This window comes from Anolis carolinensis, chromosome 1, assembly GCF_035594765.1.
Source record: "Anolis carolinensis isolate JA03-04 chromosome 1, rAnoCar3.1.pri, whole genome shotgun sequence".
Classification (NCBI taxonomy): domain Eukaryota; kingdom Metazoa; phylum Chordata; class Lepidosauria; order Squamata; family Dactyloidae; genus Anolis; species Anolis carolinensis.
This window is the reverse complement of record NC_085841.1, coordinates 249,601,086-249,623,646: the sequence shown is the minus strand read 5'-3', so window position 1 is coordinate 249,623,646 and position 22,561 is coordinate 249,601,086. Positions and strand designations below refer to the sequence as shown.

The 22,561-nt window shown below is 39.1% G+C and overlaps 1 protein-coding gene across 12 annotated transcripts in view; it reads left to right on the top strand.

Moving 5' to 3' along the window:
• Nucleotides 1–22,561, top strand: part of sema5b (semaphorin 5B) — a 583,141-nt gene that overhangs the window by 403,380 nt on the left and 157,200 nt on the right. For 11 of the 12 annotated variants that reach the window (XM_062971530.1, XM_062971628.1, XM_062971457.1 and 8 more), the window contains 3 exons: nucleotides 1,985–2,270; nucleotides 16,726–16,861; nucleotides 21,271–21,478. In XM_062971530.1, coding sequence (XP_062827600.1) covers nucleotides 1,985–2,270; nucleotides 16,726–16,861; nucleotides 21,271–21,478 — 630 coding nt within the window. The remainder of the gene's footprint in view (nucleotides 1–1,984; nucleotides 2,271–16,725; nucleotides 16,862–21,270; nucleotides 21,479–22,561) is intronic. The other variant, XM_062971492.1, reaches the window with a different exon arrangement.

The window sequence follows — 22,561 nt, the reverse complement described above, 5'->3', positions numbered from 1 at the left end:
CAATTTTCTATCTCATTATGAATGGGAAGGTTAAATGTAAGTATAAATAGACAGGGTAGAAATATTAGCTGCGGGGGTTTAAGGTCTTCTTCAGGCACATAGCCAGAAAGACAAATTAAGGTAAGAAACCAGGAAACATGCCGAAAGGGAATCCAGCTGTTCTTTGTAAAACAGAGAAGAAGGACAGAGATTCTTGACTGAGTTGGAATTTGAGCTCTTATAGAGAATGATTCCCAGGGCACTCAGGAGTGATTAACTGCCAGATAGAGTACAGGGAGGAGGCCCCAGTGTGGCAGTGGGTTAAACTTGGTGACTGAAAGGTCCGTGGTTCGAATCTTGAGAGCGGGGAGAGCTCTCGCTGTTAGCCCCAGGTTCTACCAACCTAGCACTTCGAAAACATGCAAATCTGAGTGGGAAGGTAATGGCACTCCATGCAGTCATGTCGGCCACATGACCTTGGATGTATCTACAGACAACGCCAGTTCTTTGGCTTAGAAATTGAGATGAGCACCAACTCCAGACTCAGACATGACTAGGCTTAATGTCAGGGGAAAACTTTTACCTTTACCTACAGTACAGGGAAATATAGTAGAAGGACAGCCTCTTCCAGAAAGGACACCCAGAGTGTCAATCCTGGCTTCCTAACAGAAATCAGAAAGAGAAACTACATTTCAGATTAGCCATATTCTCAGTATCTCACTTTTGCGTACTCGAGGAGCTTAGATCAAGGCCAAGCATCACTGTGTAAGCTTTGATTCCAGCTATAATTTTCCAATCTATCCAGTTTCACTGTGCTGAAATAGCTGTCTTCTACACTCATATATTGATTCCTCAGAATGAGTGAGAATGCTTTGAATTTACAATACCTTGATTGAAATGCAAATGCACAGATAGAGTTAGAAATACTCTGTGAAATTAAGGCAGTGTATTGGAAATGCTATCAAATAGTGGGATGTATATAAGTGGTCTGTACAAGATGTATCTGAAATTCTCCAACATATGAAATGTGAAAAGTATGATGTCTTATGCACTACAAATGGTCTCTAAGATGATATCTCCCACCATTGAAATGTAATTTAAATACTATGTGTTTTATAAGTAAGAGAAATACTCTTCATAAGAAGATTTTTTGCCTAGACTTTTAAAATTTCTATCATAGTACCTAGACTGGAAATATCTGTGTGATAATATGATTGTCAATAAAAGGTGTACTACATAAGCTATTTGTTTGACATCCATCATAAATATGGTAATAAAATAAATTTTAAGGCCACATGCCTCTTATCCTGCAATATAAATTTCCTGAACATCCAGAGCTTAAGATGTTCTTAAGGGAATCACTGTTGTTGATCTGCTACTAGGCAATGCTGTTGTTTACAAGCTTGGAAACCATAAATCCTGAGGAAATCTATCCAACTACAGATTAGCAAGCATAAAGCAAAGAACTTCCATTCCATAGAAGAGGTAGAGGGACCATAGCTATTTCATGGCATATATGTAAAAATATTCTGAAACAAGACTTTTTAGACAGTATATCTTTATAGTAGGTTCAGGGACCCCTTAAAAATACAACCAATCCTCTTCCCAGTATAATTTATTTTAGTGCATTGAAAATTGATTTGTGCTACATAGACTATCCTGAAATTAAAAAAAAATCCAATGAAGACTGATTTAGACTAATTTTACCATAAAATTCACTATGATATGAAAAAGTTTAAAGGATCAGGAAGGAAATTGAAGTGGGAAATCATTTGAGTCTCTTGTGTTTTGATCCACAGTGGCTTATTCATACATTTAACACATTCCTTGTTTCTGTAGTCATCTGGTGATGAATGAGGTTGTAAGGACAGCCCATATTTTTAGGTATTGTTAGAGTTTTCTCTTCTCTCCCATGAACTTTCTCTTCTCTACCCACCGTCATCTTGTAAATCTCACTCTTTACTATGTAAATCTCACTGTATTTTATGGCTTAATTTCCCTCCAGAGCCCAACTTCATTGCTGCTTATGACATCGGTTTGTTCACTTACTTCTTCTTTCGTGAAAATGCTGTAGAGCATGACTGTGGGAAAACTGTCTATTCTCGAGTGGCAAGAGTTTGCAAAAATGACATTGGAGGAAGATTTCTGTTGGAGGACACATGGACGACCTTCATGAAGGCGCGGCTCAACTGCTCTCGTTCTGGGGAAATCCCTTTTTACTACAATGAATTGCAAAGCACTTTTTATCTACCTGAACAAGATTTGATATATGGAGTCTTCACTACCAATGTGTGAGTTTGTTCTTTCTTTTACTCGCTGTTTGTTTCTGTTTTTCACTACTTAACTTCTTTTTCTGGTGTTTTTTAATGTTTAACAAGTGGGAGAGCAGTAAAGCTGTAAGATGCCTTGTATGCCATATTGGTAGAACGATGAGACTACACAAGAAATGGAGGATATTCATTTATTATGTGGTGAAGTCAGAATGTTTGCTTGCATATAGAATCCATCTGTGTAGAAGACCTTGGGCTTCTTCTTATCTGTAATGAACAGAGGTTTGTTTCATTGGTTAAGGTCTACTCAGTAGCAACTACAACTGACAGTTGCCACAGAGAGGACATATGTCACCTGTAGATCTAGTTCACCGAGTGGTCATAATTGATGTACACTCCCTTTCCTTGCAACAGGTTGTAGTTCTAGCCTGATTTCCCTTTTTGTCTTATGTTTTTTGTAACAGTTGTGAAGATGAGCGTCATCTCCCTTTGAGTGTGACACTGGAGGGGTGGGAGTACATTGCTTATCAAAACTGTAGTCTTTGTTCTAGAATTCCCCTAAACATTCCCTAAACAGATACAGTTGTACATTTTTCTTTCTGAAATGTAGACTCTTCAGAAACCCTTGAGTTGTGGTCTTACACTTTCTAGGGAATTAGAACTGTAATCTCAATGAGGCTAATCAACCATCTATGTCAGACCTGCACAACATATAGCCCGCAGGTTGGATGCAGCCTGCGAAGATCTTCCCTGCAGCTTGTGGGCAAGCTCATGCTTCCCCTCAGCTGAGCGCTATTTGCTCAGGCCTCTCCAAATGCCCAGGCCCACCCCAGCTACGCACCCTTCCCATGGGAATGGTGCACTGGTGGGAAAGGGATGGGACTTCCCCTTGGACAGGGAGGAGGGAGTAGATGTATCTGTGGAACAGTTTGTGGGGAAATTTTGACCTTTCACAAGATCTGATCTACATGAAGTGAGTCAGGGAGGAACCATTTGAATGTTGGACTATGATTTTGGAGACCAATGTCTGAATCCTTGCTCAGTCATGGAAACCCATTTGATGGCTTTGGTCAAATCACATCCTCTCAACCTCAGAGGAGGGCAATAGCATACCTCTTCTGAAAAATTCTTGCCTAGGAACCCTCATAATAGCTTCACTTTAGGGTCATCATAAGTTGGAAATGACTGAGTAACTAGATAGACATAAAGTGAGAGAATGAGAGTTGTAATGTCGGGAGAGTAAAGCTTTCTTGGAGATTGAAATAGAGCAATGTTTCTCAAATTCTGCTCCTCTCGATGTTTTGGACTTCAGATCCTACAATTCCTAACAGCTCACCAGCAGTTAGGAATTGTGGGAGTTGAAGTCTAAAACTGGAGGAGCAGAGTTTGAGAAACACTGAAATAGAGAAATCCACATCTGGTTTCTTTTTGTTTTGTTTTCTTTTGTTTTTGTTTTGTTTTTTGTTTGTTTTGGGGGGGGGGTTGGCCATCCATATGGCCCCTGGAGTGTCCCAAAAGCATAAAAGTGGTCCCCTGATCAACCACATCTGCCTACCCCAATTTAGGGCTTTTTTCCTCTGATCCCACTAAATCTTTTTGGTTTTTCCAGTTACAGTCACTGCTCCCCCTCAACTTGTATTCCAAGTACTGGTTCCTCATAGGAGGTCAGGAAAGGGTTGAGCAGATCTTTGTGTCTGGTGGGAAGAGTTGAGCAAAGAACAATAGCAGGAAATGAATTAAGCATTTCTTTCATCTATGCCCTTTCAAAACTGAAAATATCTAAGACCACCTTTAATTGAATAATGCTGCCAGAATTTCTCTATTTATGCATAGTGTTGCCCTCTTAGTTATAGAGAGTGGAGTTTTTTGTTTGAAACATATATTCCTAGAATATATGAATTCACTTTTGGGCTTTTTATATTTAATTACCAACCCAGAAGAGAAAATCTTATTAGTTTCTGTATAGGACATGGCTGTCTAGACGCCAGATTATAGAACCTTAGACTGTAATCATCTGAATTAGCCACTTGTGGAGAAGAGGATTTCTTAAAAGTGTAATTATTTGTGGGAGGAAAAATCTGTTCTCTGTGTTGGAGCATATGACTATATTTGGCAGAACTGAATAATTGTCATGAGAGGTTTGTTCTCCATAATACCCCAAGGTCAGCTCTTGCTAAAGTACTTAGTCATGAAAGAGGCTTGTGTGAACAGTGCACAATTCAAAAGCCACAACATATGCATCATCAGGGCATCCATTTTTGTCTACTAATACCTAAAAGAAAAAAGGTTAAGGTGTAGTCCCCTTGCATAACCTTTTTTCTTTTAGTGTACAACAGTTTGAAGGCGTATGGAGTCTAATGTGCTTCATCTTAGAACAACGAAACTCCAGCTGTAGGCAAAACAGATTAGCTGCTGCAAAAATACATGTTTAGTAGCTAGGAAACAAAAACAGCATGGCTCCAAATTGATTGAAAAGCACAGGATTTTGTTCCTGTTGGGCACATCCAGACTGATTAAAAAGCTCAGAAAGTCCCATATATTGTTTCTGTTTATTCAGTGTTATTTTGGAGATTCATATCCATGTTACTTATCCCATCATATTTTCTTTCAGGTCCCAGGTTGATAAAAGATGTATACCAGCTACCAAGGTCCGTTTCTTTTAATCCAGTATAAAAACAAAAAGAACATGAACAGAATCTGTGACTTTTCAATCAGTCTTGATGTACCCATTCTTTCAGATTTTATGCTGGATTCAAAATAAAAGGGGGAAAAGTAAATCACTCTAGATGGGCCCACAGTCTGTTAATAGTATATGGTAAATATCTGGGATATCTTGTGAAAGGGACATATTAGTCATTAGCAGATGACCATTCCCCAGAGTTCATAGAATCCTAGAGTTGGAAGATAATCCAGGAGCCATCCAATACAACCCCCATGCAGGAACACACAATCAAAGCACCCCTGACAGATGGCCACCCATTCTCTGCTTAAAAACCATAAGAGAAGAAGACTCCACTACACTCTGAGACAGCATACTTTATTGCTAAACAGTTCTTACCATCAGGAAGGTCATCCTGATATTTAGGGGGAATTGTCTTTCCTACACTTTAAATCCATTGCTCCATAGTCTCTGGAGCAGCAGAAAACAAGCCTGTCCCCTTCTCAATGTGATATCCTTTCAGATATTTAAACATGGCTATCATGTCCCTGTCAGCTTCCTTCAGCTGTTCCTCATAGGGCTTTGCTTCCGAAGTTTTGATCATTTTGGTTGCCCTTCTCTGGGCATGTTCCAGCTTGTCAATATCCTTGAATTATGATGCCCAGAACTGGACACAGTATTCCAGGTGACATCTGAACAAAGCAGAATAAAGTAGGACTATGACTTCTCTTGACCTGGTCACTATATTCCTATTGATGCAGTATGACCATTTCATACTTGGAGACTTCCTCAGTTAGAACTTGCCAGCATTTAATGTTCTGGTAAGACACCAGATCCCAGCCGATCTTGGAAACTAAGCAGGGTCAACACTGGTCTGTATTTGGATTAGAGTCCACCAATAAATACAAAGTGCTTTAAATTATATTTTAGAGAAAGAAGCTGGCAAAACTACCAGTAAATATTTCTTGCTTAAGAAAATCTTACGAAATTAATGGGATTTTCATAAATCATCAGTTACAAACTGAGTCCATACACATTTCCAATTACAGTAGAGTCTCACTTATCCAAGCCTCACTTATCCAAGCCTCTGGATTATCCAAGCCATTTTTGTAGTCAATGTTTTCAATGCATTGTGATATTTTGGTGCTAAATTCGTAAATACAGTAATTACTACATAGCATTAATGTGCAATGAACTACTTTTTCTGTCAAATTTGTTGTATAACATGATGTTTTGGTGCTTAATTTGTAAAATCATAACCTAATTTGATGTTTAATAGGCTTTTCCTTAATCCCTCCTTATTATCCAAGATATTCGCTTATCCAAACTTCTGCCGGCCCATTTAGCTTGGATAAGTGAGACTCTACTGTACATACAAAGCTAAAATGAACAAGCAAACAAATTGCAACAAATACAGTCCTGTAAGAGCATGTGTTTTAAGGATGGCACCCTCTACAGTGTCTTGGCATTCCTAAAAAAAAGCAGCAACAGCCAACTGTAACACTGAGTTGGTTTAAATAGCTCTAAGAAAACTTAGGAATGATGAATCCATGTTTGATCCTACAAAAAAAACAGCACATCTAGATATCCTGACATCTTTTGGAAATAACCTACCAGATACCAATGAGACAGCCAGCAAATGCTGCATTATTATAGACCAGTGGTTCTCACCCTGTGGTCCCCAGATGTTTTGGCCTTCAACTCCCAGAAATCCTAACAGCTGGTAAACTGGCTGGGATTTCTGGGAGTTGTAGGCCAAAACACCTGGGGATGCACACTGTTACAGACTTTATTTATTCTTTACTTCCTTTGTCACATTAGATTCTCACATAGTGTTACTTACATCATAATTTCTCAGTCATATTTGTTATATTACTTTTGATAGCACTCCATGAATGTTTTCTTGTTGGATGTAAATTGCTGTATCCTATGCAGCTGTATATGTTTATATTCTTTCCCATTTGTTCATGTTTGCTATAGATATTATTTTAATTAACAATTGTTATGATACTCTTTAATATCTCTGGTCATTTGCTTATGTTTGCCATGCTCTTAGTTGTGGCTATGGTTGAAACCCCCTGTTCTTGCAAAATATAAAGCAAGGAGTGGGATTTAAATTACAGAACAGTTTGTGTAACTGAGGAGTGAGGAACTTTCTCCATCTGCTATTTTTAACTCTTCAGTTGCATTGGAGGATGGCTGTGGGAAAAACTATTGGGTGTTAAGATAATTTAAAAAGGCAAACATAACATTCCTAACGAGGGCACAGTTGCTTCAGTCAGATAAGTATATTTTAGTTTAATAAACCTTGTTTACCTTGTGTGGCTGCAAACAGCTGCTAAGCGTCTTATGAAATATATCCCTGTTTTTGTTGGTAAATCTTTTACTGATCCATACAGTCTGGCCTGCAGATTATCATTTCCCCCACTCCTTCTGCTATCCTTTAGCCAATTAGCATAATTCTTCCAAAAATGCAAGCAGTTCTTTGATTTACTGCCACTTTAAGGCAGAAGCCTTCTAACTTGCTGGCAGATTCCCTTTTTCCTCCATCTTCTACCAGTCTCCAATCTGACTGCTCAAAGAATATGCTACAAGAATTGGGATTGGCCAAGCGAGGACATGGGCATGCATGGAGATCACAGTGGAGCTTGTACTTTGAGAATAACACCTCTGTGTGTGCTGCCATTGGGCAACACTATGAATCAGTGTGGTTGTTGGTAATAATGGAAGTGGATGGGGTGAAAGAAGGTATACGAAAGAGGCAGGAGGTTGTATGCAATCCACCAACTAGCAATAAAGATGACACAAAGGTTGCTGTGTGTCATTTCATTTGTTGAATTGTGTCTTGAACAGTGATTCTGATACAGTGGCAGGAGATAATGTACAAACTTCTCTACATCACTCATACTCCATGTTCAAAATTGTGGGATGGGAATAAACCTCATATGTTTTAATTTGTGCTTATCATGACACTTCTAAAACTAAGAGGTTGACTTACATAATTGAACCCACCCCAAAGTGGAAAGCACCAGAGATCAATAGAACTGATCCTTCTCTTTTCTCTCTCTCTCTCTCTCTCTGTATTAAGTACACGCTTTCCAGTAATTTATTTGGTGCTCCTGCTATATCACATTTATTCCTCAAGTCCACTATACTTCTTCAGAAGATGCACAGCCATCCTGCTGTCACAAGCTTTAGTGATGGGCAGCATGATTTCCTATCTCAAAATGTTGTAATTTCATATGTTCCTCCTTTTTAATTAATTTTGCATGTGACTATGCCCTTGTGTTACCTGTCCTCACGGATCGCTTGGGTACACCATTGTGTACAAATGGTTATATTGATTAACCTACAGCTAACAGTTCTGTCTCCTTTACCAGTTAACTTTATCAGTTAACTTTAGAAGCGTAGAGTTCGAAGAGACCATCAGAATCATTTTCTCAGTTCAAACTGTTATTAACTCAAAATCTGTGATGTTTACCGAGTCACACAAACAGAAGAGTAAAGCAACTGTCTGCAATTGTCCAAACCTCGTTCATATCTTTGTTTATTTTAAAATGCACTCATTTGGTTTTAATTTCTGAATTTAAGGTTCAGTCCACTCTGTTCATTTATGAAGAGTATTCTTTTTATTCCCCCATCACTTAATATATGGAAAAAGAATACATTATATAATGGTGATTTTCCCCATCATACCCTACTTTCTTGCTAGTAAAAAATACATTTTGACAATTTTCTTTATTCTTTTACCTTGTAAGAAAAAGTATTATGTAACTATTCAGAAGTGAATAGTCAAATTATTATTGATAACAGCTAAATTTAGATCAAAGAGAGACTTTGTGTGATGAGACAGAGTTCTTTCAAGTATTCAAAGGAAGGAAAATGTTCCAATTTGTCAGCCAACTAGACAAATAATGGTAATTATTCTTTTAACTTCTATCAGGACTTGTGTCACACTCCATGCTCTCTGCATACAAAATAAATGTTATAGTTGTTCCAGTAGTATGACTGATGTGTTTTTTTAATCTTAAAGCACATTTTCTCTTAAAGGAGGAGAAAAATATATAATATACATGAATCTTGAAGCTTTTCATTTAATGGGGTCAGGAGCAATTTTCTGCAAAATGGGCAACAGCCAGCATGGTGCATTTCATTGTAGAAAAGCATGGTATATAGTGATTTATTGTTCATTGTTGTGTAATGTGGAGAGAAGTCAGCAGAAAATATGGCTATATATAGAAACAACTCATGAAATATTTAAACAGTTGTTTATTAAAGTTTTTAGCAGGGGCACTGAAACCCCACTTTATAGCCTTTGGACATGAACCATTTCTCAGCACACTGGCTTAAATATGGGAATTTGACTTGCCTGTTGGAATGATATAATGTTCAAAGATATCAATCAAAAGTTAGGGAGGGGAGCTGATACTGTTATGAATACAACCATGGATCTTCTCCCAAATCTCATCTACTCTCTTCAAGAACATCTGATCCTAGCAATATAAGATAGCAATTATATATGAATAGAAACATAACACACTTGAAAATTTATAGGGGGAAAATATGAAAGAGAACTCCACAAAACTAAGTCAAGAGTATCTTTGTTTATAGCATTTCTCCTCAGATATCTATTTGTGTGCTGACTCTGATGCCAGTGAGAAATAAAACCATACATGGACTTTGTGAAAGAATTTTCACTTATTTATGACTCAATTCTGAGAGCATGTGCACTAAAATTTGGAAAAATATTCTAGAATAAACTAGTTTTAGTTAGTGGAATTTGCATTCTTGGCCCACATTGCACTAGCACAGTGGTTCTCAACCTGTGGGTCCGCAGGTGTTTTGGCCTACAACTCCCAGAAATCCGAGCCAGTTTACCAGCCGTTAGGATTTTTAGGAGTTGAAGGCTAAAACATCTAGGGAGCCACAGGTTGAGAACCACTGCACTAGTAGGATACTATACAGTTATTACATTTTGATAGATGGGTGGGTTCCTGGTGTAACCAAGAAAAAGAGAATTGTAGGGGGACTGAAGACATAAGTTGTAGTGGATTCAACTTTGTTTTTCTCAAACAAATACAGAAATATCATTCATATATACTGTATACTGATACTAATGTAAGAAATTCCACCTCCACTCCAGACACTTGTAATTTTCTAGCCCCTTTTCCAGCAGTTTATTAGTATCACAGAGTTATTTGTTTGATCAAGAAACTTAATTTATTATAGGGATAGAGATGTAATATTGGGAAAATGTTCTAATCATAAGCACAATAAGAACAACGTGATAGGAAGGCTTAAGGATTAGCATTGCAATATTTTTCAGTGCTCGTATTTCTATTTTGTTCACAATTTTGAAGTACTTGGATCAACCGAATGGCCCTTTCCAGATCAGTGATTTTATGGGCATCTTTATCCATCTGTCATGCTGTAGTTGAACATCCTTCAATGGATATGAACATGCATCCCAACAGGCTTATTATTTCAGCCAGTTAGATTGGCTGCCCCACTCCAGTTCTAAATATACACTGTGGCTATGAAATTCTTAGTAGCTTGCTTTGGAAGCTCTACTCCAATCTCAAACAATGCATGATTTTATTTGGATGATTATTTCTCTTCTTCTCCTTCTTGGGCCTGAAAGCATTAACTTGTCATTTGTCATTAGTTTTATCGAAAGAGCTGCCTTCTGTGAGCACGCAACATGTCAATAATACTCAGGCACCAGTGAAGAAAGGTTTAGCATGTGGTGCTTTGACAATTTCAAAGCCAACCACTCCATTGCTCAGTGGAATGGAAGGATGGTTGTGGGTGAAAGAAAAAGAGAGAGGAAGGAAACATGCAGTCTTGAAACAACATTTTAAAAGTGAACTCCTGTTTTGACAGTGGCAAGAAGGAGACCTTTTGTCTCGTACTACTGAGATAGTTCTTAAGACATGTCCTTTAACATGAAAGAATTATACTGGAACTGTACTCACTAAATCCCTTGAGCAAAATGAAGCATTAGAACACTGATAGTTTCTGGGAGGCAAGCACACTATTAAGATGATAATCATTCTGTATCAGAATCATAGTAAGTAAGTAACTTTATTTTTCTATCCCGCCACCATCTCCGGGCAGGGACTCGGGGCGGCTAACATGGGCCAAAGGCCAGAAAACACTAGACAAAGTAGAACAATTAAAACATATTGCAATAAAAACACAGTAAAATCAACATGATACAAAACAATTACCTTAAGCAAAACAATACATTAACCATAAAAGCTTGTTTAACATATATAATGAGTTTAAAATAAAATAAAATGGACCACCAGGTTAGTGGAGGGGGATAGCGTGGAGGGGCCACTTGATCTAAAGTGCAATAGTATAGTTTTAAAGTGCTTTGGGGCCAAAGGACAAAGTGCAAACATTTCTCGACCGAAGGGGTGGGAGACGGACGTCCAATTTATTATGGGCAAAGGGACCTGTGCGAAAAAAGGTGTATTGATCTGAATTTTGGTCATGGGGACTGAATTATTCAAATACGCAGCGAAAAAGCCAGGTTTTTGCTACTTTTAAAAAGAAACAAGGGTGGGTGCCTGCCTGATCTCCCTAGGGAGGGAGTTCCAGATCCGAGGGGCCACTACTGAGAAGGCCCGCTCCCTCGTCCCCACCAACCGAGCCTGTGATAGAGGCGGGAGCGAGAGAAGGGCCTCCCCAGATGAATGAAGAGATCGTGCAGATTCATAGGGGAAACACGGTCACGAAGGTAGGTGGGTCCCAAACCATTTATCATCATATATTCTGTCCTCATTGGGCTATTCCTTATAACACAGTAAGGCTGATATTATCTTGTTTCTGATTATGCAGTCATCTCTCCCTTCACGTTTGCTGTGGTTAGGAGCATAGGATTCCCATAAATGTGGAAGAACCATGAGTAAAAAGAAAATTGCTTTTTTTTCTTATCTGAAAGAACACCTCTCTGGGAATCTCTAGTTCCTCCAACACCTGTATCATCAACTTCTGATTGAATCATTATGGAGGATCTAAAAATGCCTGGAGAAGTGTTTTCTAGGAATCTCTAGATGCTACAACACTATGTTTAACTTCCACCAGTAGTTGATCGTAGTCTTGTGCATTTATATAAAATCACTACCCATTTCTGTTTGTTCCATTCATACGGCCCCGTTTCTGTGTCCGTCCACTGCTTCCGAAACCAGTGCTCATCCAAATGAACTCTTCCGTTTCACCATACGAATATAAATATACAAATGCATTTGTCCCATTAGCGGCAATGGGCAGGCTGCCCAGGCTCCCCTTCCACTCAGTTTTAGGGCTAGAGGGGTGCAAATCACCACACATGGAGGGCATATCTACCACTTTTAGCTCTCCAATTCTTACAAGGTTTGTGTCATCCCCCGAATTTTAGGGATTTTTTTCTTTCTATATATAAAATCTCCTTAAAAACATTCCCTCTTTCCCTGCTGGTCCCACCCTCTAACTTAAGAGCTACTAATGATTCTGAGACATTTTACTTTTGATCTACAGAGAAGACCTGAGGTTAAAGGAAGGGCTTCAGATACCACTGATTCTGAGAGGTTTCCTCTTGATCTGCAGAGGAGAACTGTCACGCCAGGGCAACGGAGCACCAAGAACTGAACACGGAGGCCAATAGCTATCTAATATCTTTATTAAGGAAATATATAAGAATAATAAAAACAAGTAGAAAATATAGTCCAGAAGCAGATCTATCAAATGAGGTCCAGAAATATAGTCCAGAAATATTTTGTCCAATAAATGATATTAGAGTCCAAAGATAAAATCCAATAAACCGAAACACACACTATTGCCAAGCAATAGTGTGGGGAATTGTCCAGGGTCTTTCAAGGTCCAAGGTAAATTTACAACAAGGCTGGAAGCAAAACTTAATTCTAGGAACAAGGTCCGAGACTAGGAACGAGGCAAGGCAATTCTTGAATACTTGGATAGGCAACGCAAGGAAACTGGATTTGCGGACTTTGCGAAGTCCACACAAGGCTGGAAACACGAAATCACTCCTGAAGCTGCTCTGTTGACTCCGCACGGAACCTACCGTGCCAGGCACCTATATCTGGGCCCCGTTTTCCTGCCAAGCAGGTGTCCAGCGTTCTCTTTCCCTAGAGAACAGGAAACGAAACCCAGCTTTCTCCAGATGTGAGACTCCCTAGATTTTCCCAGGGGAAACATGGCTAATCAGTGTCTTGTTTAGCTGCAATTCTCAAACTCCTGCGAACCTGTTGTTTCACTCCCCTGTCTGCAGTATAGGACTGTCTCCTAGCAAAAGGGGGTGAGAGCTGCTCAAGGTCTGTTTTAATGGGTTCTTGGGCAAAAACATCAACATCAGGCATCTGGAAAGATTCCGGCTCTTGCTGAACCGGTGAAAACGATGCCACGATGGCACTGGGAGCAGGACTACAAGGCCCATGAGGCATCACAAGAACTGAGGTTAAAGAATAAGTAGACTGCAAGGCAGCCACTGCGGGAAGCAAGAGGCAACAAACCGGGCAGGCAGAGCAGCAGCAGCAGCACCCAGCAGCTAAGAAGGAAGTGCCTGCAATGAGCTCTTTGGGGGTGTTCACCCCATTAAATAGCCAGAGCCTTGCATGGCAATGTCGGAACGTTCAATTCCTCCGATTGGCCAAAACTGGCTCAGAAAACCAGAAAATGCTCCCAGGGCCACTCAGGGAGCGTCACGTGGAATGAACAGCAGCAAAGCAAATTGTTTTGTGCTGCTTTCATTTTTGTTTCACTGCTTTATCCAAATGGGGAGAGGTTTGCCGTACCGTACCATACGAATGAATGACATGGTACAAAAGCATGGATGAAACATGTGAATCAAATACCGGGCCCTACTCTAGTTGACCGTAAAGTTGTGCTGAACTAAGAGATTCCTAGAAAAGTTGTATTAATCAAATCCACAAAAGTGAAATCCACAAATGTGGAGGGCTGAATATAGTACGTATATTTTTTTAAAAGAACAATGCTTTCTTCATTTGTTGCCTGCCTTTAAAATATCACACAGCTTGCACTATGTATTCTTAAGTAATTAATGGTTTAGTAAAAATTTGTTCTTTTCATAGCCGTTAAAATCGCTACCATTAGCAACCTGATACGTAGAATAATCATTCAAACATTTACTCAGCACAATGACGAAGTCTTTCATGCTGTTCTGAAAGGGCCTTGTATATTTTTAGTCTCTTCTTTCCAGTTTCAAACTGATTTCCTCACTTTTACGCGTCCCTTTTCTCTCAACCTTATAAAATAACAGGAAAATATTTGCAATCCTCTATTGGACTTTTACCTTCATCTGTAAGTGAAGTGAATGACTCCTGGAAAATTACATCTTCTTTCCTCATATATTAACCAGCTGTAGTTGTGGCACACCTTGAAGATTTGTTTGTGAAGAAAGATAAGGAAAGTAATATATGATATATGAGAAAATGTGTGGGGGGCATAAATAAGGAAGAGAAGAGAGATAAGGCAGTTCCTCTGAGATACAGAATATCTAGGAAGAGAATATGCTGCATAATTGGTTTTGTTGTATTTTATGATCTAGCTTGGGGACCCGGTGATGACCAGGTTATTTGAAAAAGGCATTATTTGTTTTTGGATGTTAGGTGTGGGTGAACTACAATTCCTAGGTTTCTCTGGATGCAAGTGAACGACAACTCCCAAAATGAAGGTCAATTTCCTCCAAAAACCTGCAGTATTTTCATTTGGTCACAGGGGTTCTCTGTGCCAAGTTTGGTCCTGGTCCATCATCGATGGGGTTCGAAGTGCTCTTTGATTGCAGATGAACTATAAATCTCAGTACCTACAACTTCCAAATGTCAAGGCCAGTTCCACCCCAAATCCACCAGTATTCAAATGTAAGCATATTGGGTATGCTTGCCAAATTTGGTGCAGAGCAATTGCTGTATGCATTCACAATGCTCTAGGGATGTAGGTGAACTATAATTCCTATAAATCAAGGTGAATTTCCCCTCAAAGGCCTCTTGCCTTTTTTATTGGTCATGGGAGTTCTGTGTGCTAAGTTAGGTCCTGGGCCATCATTGGCTGGGTCCAATTTGATGCAGGGTGAACTACAACTTCCATGCTGTTGAGTCAGTCCCCCAAATCCCTCCAGTCTGTCCAGTTGCTAATAAATTCCTCTCTGTGTGCTGTGTGCCATAGGAAAGGGTAGGAAAGGGTTAAGGGATAGGCAGTGGGCGGAGTCATGCAAATTACTCACCAATGGAGAACCCTGGGATGCCTGCCTGTGGTGGAGGAAACACATAAAATCTAGAATGAAATGGTACCCGAATGAAAGCATTCCTTGGGTGGTGGGGTTTTTCGGTTGGATATTGGCAGGGTTTGGGCTACATGTTCATGGTGCCTGCTATAACCTTCAATGTTTCTTGGGAGGGAGGGCCATGGGTGCCTCCTGAGTGCTGGAAGTTGTAGCTGTTTGTGGAGGTGGGAAGCTGTCTGTGTCAGTAGACACCTCTGCCACATACACACATACAGATTTTCACTTTTATTATGTGTATAGGTATTGAAATGATATAGGAGGTGGAAATAGTTGCTGCTGCCATCATTCCATTTCTACCTTCTAAAATACATCTTGACAATGCATTTGAATGGCTGAGTGTTCTCCTGTTTAGTTGAGCCGTTGACTTCAAATTGAGAGTGATTGGAGTGTGTGTTGAGTAATCACACTGATTAAGTGACCACAGCTTCAGTTTTTACTGGTAACCAATCCACATTAAGTGATCTTGAATGCACGCTCGGAGGCATGCTGACTTAGCTCCACTTGTCTATTCTAAAGGGCAAGTGTTGCCGCCAGACAAACAGAGGTGGAAGCAAGGGTCTGAAGAGATTTTCTTTTAGATGACACTTGTATAGTCAAAATCTATGTAAGCAGCTATTGGAATGGACAACTACTTGTAGAGAGACTGTTAGGATAGAATGACAGAGTGAAGGATGTTGATAGTTTTGAACACTCTGGAATAGTAATTTTATTCCTATTTTGCTTCCCACCCACCAGGAAATCATGACATTCTCACATAGTTTTATATTCAGCTCCTGCATCTTAGGACCTTGGTTTCCTTTCATCCTTTCCCCCAAAGGTTTCATACTTTTAAAGCCATATTGTATTAATATTATGCAGAATATTTTTGCACAGCAGGAGAGCTGGACTGGATGACCCTTGTGATCTCTTACTACTCTATAGTTCTGTGATTCTATCACAAATCACTCCCAGCTGCCATTTTCTTTATTCGCTATACATTTGTAAGTTCCTACCAAAGCCCTGAGCAAATGGAATAGACATAAAACATTCACTGTCCAAAGGTTTTGAGGGTCTCCAGACTATTTTAATAGAAATAGTTGCACTTTTTAGAGGTGGTATTAATAACTGGCAGTGGAACCTATGAAGCTTAAAATTAAATCTCACCTTGACAAATAAGCCAAAGCTTTAAAAATGGTCCCGTTTATAATCAATCAGGAGTGATAGGGCATCGGTCTTAACATTCCTTATAAATTAAACTATGTGTAACTTTTCATGTCATAATTCCTTCTTCCAGTCTGAATTCATCTATAGTGTTCAAGAGGGGCTTTACAGCATTTCCTAATTGTCATCTACTGTAATCCCTGTAGATTCTTTTCCTCTCTTCTGAGGCTTGAAACTCTCTGTACTTTTTCTTAGCAATTTACATGCAATTTATTTTAGTGATATTTGATGTCTGTCATGATGAAAGTGTCAATGTTTTAAAGATTAAATTGATTTTCTTCCTTTCTCTTTCCTTTTGCCCTTGTTTCCAGAAACAGTATTGCTGCTTCAGCAGTGTGTGCCTTCAACCTGAGTGCTATTACACAATCTTTTAATGGGCCTTTCCGATACCAAGAAAATCCAAGATCTGCATGGCTGCCAACAATCAACCCAATCTCAAATTTTCAGGTATCTTAATGCCACTTTGCCTCATTCATAATCTTGGTTTTTATTTTTTTTTCTTTAAACGAAACAGTTCAGATTTACCAATATGGTACAAGCAGGATGGGATGGAGTCAGAAACTTTCATATTCCTATGACATTGTGAAGTTATCTCACTGGCTGTTCTTGTTTTATATGGAACACATATACAAGCTAACCAATACATATAATTCAAATGTTTGTGCGGGGAAATTCTCTCTATATTCATTTTTAAAATCCCAACTGAAAGTCTTCATGTGTAGATCTGTGCCTGCTATCAATCTGTGTGGAAACATTTGTGGTCAGTTTTCTTTTCTCTTGGCCTATTATAGTCTCCACAGGGTCACACCCCCTTTCATTGCCAGCTTTGTGTTTTCACCCTACTCTCAACTGTGTTGCTGCTTTTGAGGTCCCATTCATAAATAATCTGTGGCTTCATTACTATATGTGGGTCCCAGGTGTTTTGGCTTACAACTCCCAGAAATTACAGCCAGTTTACCAGCTGTTAGGACTTCTGGGAGTTGAAGGCCAAAACATCTGGGGACCCACAGGTTGAGAACCACTGCTATATGTGGAGGAGAGATCACAGATGGGATGGGTGAGAGCTGCCAAAAAAACTCATTATCCTCAGCTGTCGCACTACATTTGTATGAATATTTATATATCAGATCCACTGCTTGTTGAGGAAACCCTGGCTTCTCATAAGTCCAGAGATTTCTCGTCTAGTTGTTAGAGCAAAGCAATACTCTTTTACTTAGAGTGTGTTCTATAGCAGTGTTTTCTCAGGTAATCTGATAGTATAGATTGGTGGTGATATCTCCCCCCCCCCCCCCCCAGTGTGCAGGGAACCATCACCAAATGTTTGCCCCTTGCCCCTGTTTGTTTCTTTCCTGTAAAAATGCAAGGGACCAACAGCCAATGAATCTGAGGCCAGCTCTGAATCTAGCACTTTTCTAGATACTGTTTTTAGAATGTGAAACACCTTTTATTTTCCCTTTCTGTATCACTTCCTCTTGAACCTCATTAATAAGCCATTTTAAATATTCCATGATTAACTGTGCTGCTTTGTGCTTAAATCTACTCTTTTCATATGCTGAATGGATGGGCATGACAAAGCCAGTGAATTAAAAAAGGAAGACTTTGCTTGAGAATGTTTAAAACAGCAATGGGGTGATAGTAATGGTGTCACGTGACATGACCATGAAGGACATGGTCATGGTAGTAATGGTCTTAACGTGATGTGTGGCAGTAATGATATGACCAATGGTAATGTTTTTCAAGGCAAAGTGCAAACCTTTGCAAACCTGCAAAGTGTCTGGACTGACATCAGGGACTGGCACTGCTGTACATCTACTGAGGTCCAGACCTCATAATGGCCCCCTGCTGATCATTGTTGTCATGTGACTCTTCTGTTGTTCCACTTGCTGTCATTAAAAGTTCTCTGCTACTAGTTTAGAGGGAAAGTGCCCATGAGTGATAGGAGACAGGAAAAAAAATAGCATCTTCCCACCAAGCAGCAATAAAAATTAAGGTGAAAAGGTGAGTGAGTTATGACAGCAAGAAGAGGGCTTTCACATGGCATCTTGACACACAGAGGCAGAACTTTTACTTCAATCACATAAGATCACTTGTTTCATAAATTATCTGTGAGGCGTGGCAGTCAGTCTTATGAAAGAGTTTACACACTGCAAATGTAGTGATTTGAATTTGTCTATGCATATGTAGCACATAAGATGTTGGACTGGAACCTGAGAGAGTTGGCTTGAAGTCCCAGCTGAATCATGAAAATTCACTGGGTAACCTTGAATCTTCAAGTCACCATTGCTGAGATTCCTAACACAGGAAAGAAAAGGGATATGGTTCTGTTGCTAGGATTCCTGAGTTTAAAAAAAGAAGGAACTAAGGTGTTGTTGATCAAATTTTTCACAGGAAAACGGGATCATGGAAAAACAGGAGATCACATGAATCTCCTTTTGAAGTATTAAGACCAAACCTCAGTAGCAGTTAGTATGTATTGTAAGGTTTATCAATAAATGCTTGAAGAATTTTTAAAAAATGTTTAGTAGAGGTCAGTTTCAAAAGTTGGAAAGGAGAAGTTCTTTGAGTTCAACACTCTTCATCTTTTTTGGTTAATATACAGCAGTATATCAAGTTGTTTTATGGTACCTTGGGATTCCGCAAGTGCCCAGATTTGAAGGCTACAAAAGGTCTGACTGTATTCATTTATAGCTTTTGACTTTCAAAGCTGAGGAACCTGTGACCCTCCAGATGTTATTATGCATTCATTCCCCTAAGGCCTAGTATGCCCAGCCAACAGTAAAGCATGTGTAAGAGATAGATCATTAACATTTTTACATACTTTGCCAATCCTGTTTTGAAGGTAGCTTCAAGAAGGGAGAGTATAATTTCTGGACCTGAATTGACCTATAGGCTGAAAAAGCAAGTGCACCATCTATGAAGATTCTCGACTTCAGAATGCAGAACATCGTGTTCTGTAATACGAATAGAATATATAAATGAATATACTAGCTGCCCTCTCTCTTTGGTTCACTGGAGCAATTGAGGGCCTTTTTATATTGCATATTTATTCCTTCCTCATGAAGTGATAAGACATATTTCACACTAGCTTGGGGCTTCAAAAGTATGAAGCCTTTGTTGCAGAGGAGGTGTGAAAAGACTACAGAACCAAGATGAGAATTTTACAGAAAAAAGTGAATGTATGCGGTGAGCGACAGCAAGATTGCAAAAAGAGATTAGAAAATATTTCAGAGGAACAAGAGGTCAATGAAGGGCCTTCAGGAGATGACAATGGTAATTTAATGGCTGAGAAGAAACTATCCGAGGAAAATTAATTCTTCACTTTGTTGTTTGAAGGATGAAAGAACAATGCCAGAAACTTTTCCTCTTGAAAAAGGAAGGGAAAATACCAAATCAGGACATATGATAGAAACCAACACTGAGTGTATGTCATTATTGGGAGGTAGGGAATCGCCCATGCCCACGCAAATGAAAATTAGAGCTAAACAACTTGAAAATGTAATGACACTTAACTTTGTACCACCCACAGAGCTAAATTCCAAGAGCAGAAGATGCAATGAATTACATTTGCATGCCTTCTTCAGTGATAGTCTAGGATTAAAGATGAGAAAATGTCTAAACTAGAGGTGACAAGTGACATAAAAATGACAGTACCTTAGATGTATTTTAGAAACCCACCAGGAAGTGTCTAGAACCCAAATCAAGTGACAGACCAAATGTCATTGAATTGCAACTCCTAGCAGTTCTAGCTAGCATAGCCAGTAATAATAGTGAGTGAGGTAGTAGTGAGGAACGCTTGGAAGTACAGCCCATAAACTACTTGAGGACCAAATTATTACAATCCCGATCTAGAGATATTGGTAGATATGGGAAGCATTACAGAAATTGTTAAAATAAATAAGCAGAAATTCTCAAAAAGACAACCTGAACAAGCTAAATAAATTCACACTATCTGATATAAAGGATGCTTGCTTGGTTCAAATCAGCTCTAGCTAGCACAGCTCGGGCTCTGTATTTATCATGTAAACATAATGAATGATGAACTGATAAGAAAGTCTATCTGGATTTGTCATGCCAAGTTGATACCTTGTTGTGTGTTATGGATGTAAATAGTGTCTAGTTAAAGTATTTGGATTACTCACAAGATCCAGGGCTTGGAAGTGAACCAAGGCAAAGAGGTATAGTTTTTCCTCCTTAAGGTTTACTTCCCTTTTCTGTAGGAGTGTTTAGATAAACATAATAATGTGGGCATCAGCTATCAGAATGGGAATTAGGTTACAGACCATCCATTTGACTTAAAATAAGAGCATAAATACTGAGTGTGAGAGAGAACAAGAAAGATTTTTCAGGACTTACTTAAAGATGTTCATAAATCTAAAGTGATATTTTAAGCCTCTGAAAAATTTGGGGAATAGAGTCTGGACAATGTATGCTATGTCATGTGACTGTATGTTAATATTCCTTTTCTTCGGGCAGTTTTAGATTTCTAATCCAGGGCTGCATCCCTTGGACACTCACTTGCAAGGATGGTCTGCTACAAGCTGTTGAAGTTTTGTTCTGAGTAAAGCATATATGGCATTACGTTTTGTCCCATACTAAAATAAATTAACCTTTTGACTGACCAGAGGACTGCTATTTGGGTATGCCTTTGTTGTACAGGAAGAAGAAACAAACTTTCTAGCTGTAATTTACATTTAGTAGGAGAACTCAATCTAATGTAGGATCCATGTTAAAGTAAACACCACTGCTTTGGAAGAATCATAAAGTATATGTATGTTTATGTGTATACATGCCCAGAGCTTAGCCCAAGAAAGATTGGTTAAAAATATCAGCACTGATGTTCTATTTTCCATTTCCAGTGTGGAATATTGAATGATGACAGCCCCAATGAAAACTTGACAGAAAGGATCTTGCAGGATGCCCAGCGCTTATTCCTGATGAATGATGTGGTGCAACCAGTCTCGGTGGATCCATATGTCACTCAGGACAACATCCGTTTTTCTAAGTTGGTGGTTGACATTGTTCAGGGCAAGGATACACTTTATCATGTGATGTATATCGGAACTGGTGAGTGATTGTTACACCTAGAACACCTCCATCACCTTTGGGTTTATTGCAGACAGTTTGAACTCTTTTCAAAAATGGGATGTTGTGAGAACTTACCTTCCATTTATTATTGGGGTAGAAATTGTGTGAATATTTGGAAGTAGACCTCAGCTGAAATTGTGTTATGAAGGAAAATAATCCTGGATATGTTAAGACAGTGTTTCTTGGCCTTTGGCTCTTCAGATATTTTGGAGTATCCCTAATCATTGGCCATGCTGGTTGAAGCTTCTAGAACAAGCATGGGCCCTCCAGGTGTTTTGGACTTCAACTCCCACAATTCCTAACAGCCAGTAGCAGTTAAAGTCCAAAGCACCTGGAGGGCCAAAGTTTTCCCATGCCTATCCTAGAAGTTGAAAACCAAAACATTTGGAGGACCAAAGAACGTACAGGTTCGAAATATTTACTCTGAGGTAATAATCCTTTGATCCTGCTGTCTTCTCTCGCTCTCTCCTCTATAAATAGAAGTAGATAAAATCTGAGGATAAGGCAAGGCATGTCCAGTTACACCTAGGTGACGAGATGATGGAAGCTGAATTTTCAGCCATCCAGAAGTTTCTTCATTTTTTGTATTTCATACTCCCAGTACAACTTTTGCCACTTTCATTTCTATGTATTTTCTATTGACAAATCATTTTTATTTTTATTTTTAACTGTCTCCCAAAAACTTATCAAATATTCATCTAATTTGAACATAGCAAAACACAGTAAGCCATACAATACAGTTATCACTGCAAAGCAGGGATTCTTATGTGAACATAAGGATTAAGAGATTTCAATGTAAGATCATTGTAGGATCTTCAGAAGTCAACTGAAAGAAGAATAAAAAAAGTAATAACCTACAGTGTAGCTGGATGGCTGTCATAACGTTTTGCTGGGTTATTAAATCTCTTTCTGCTTCAATGTGCCTTATGGCTGAGATGGAAATATTTTCTTCTGGGTGTATGCCTCTGTTTATAGCACTACACTTACATTCATCTAGAAACTTGAAAACATTTTCACATTTGGCTATAATTTGAGATGAAAACCACCCTGAGTCCCCTATGG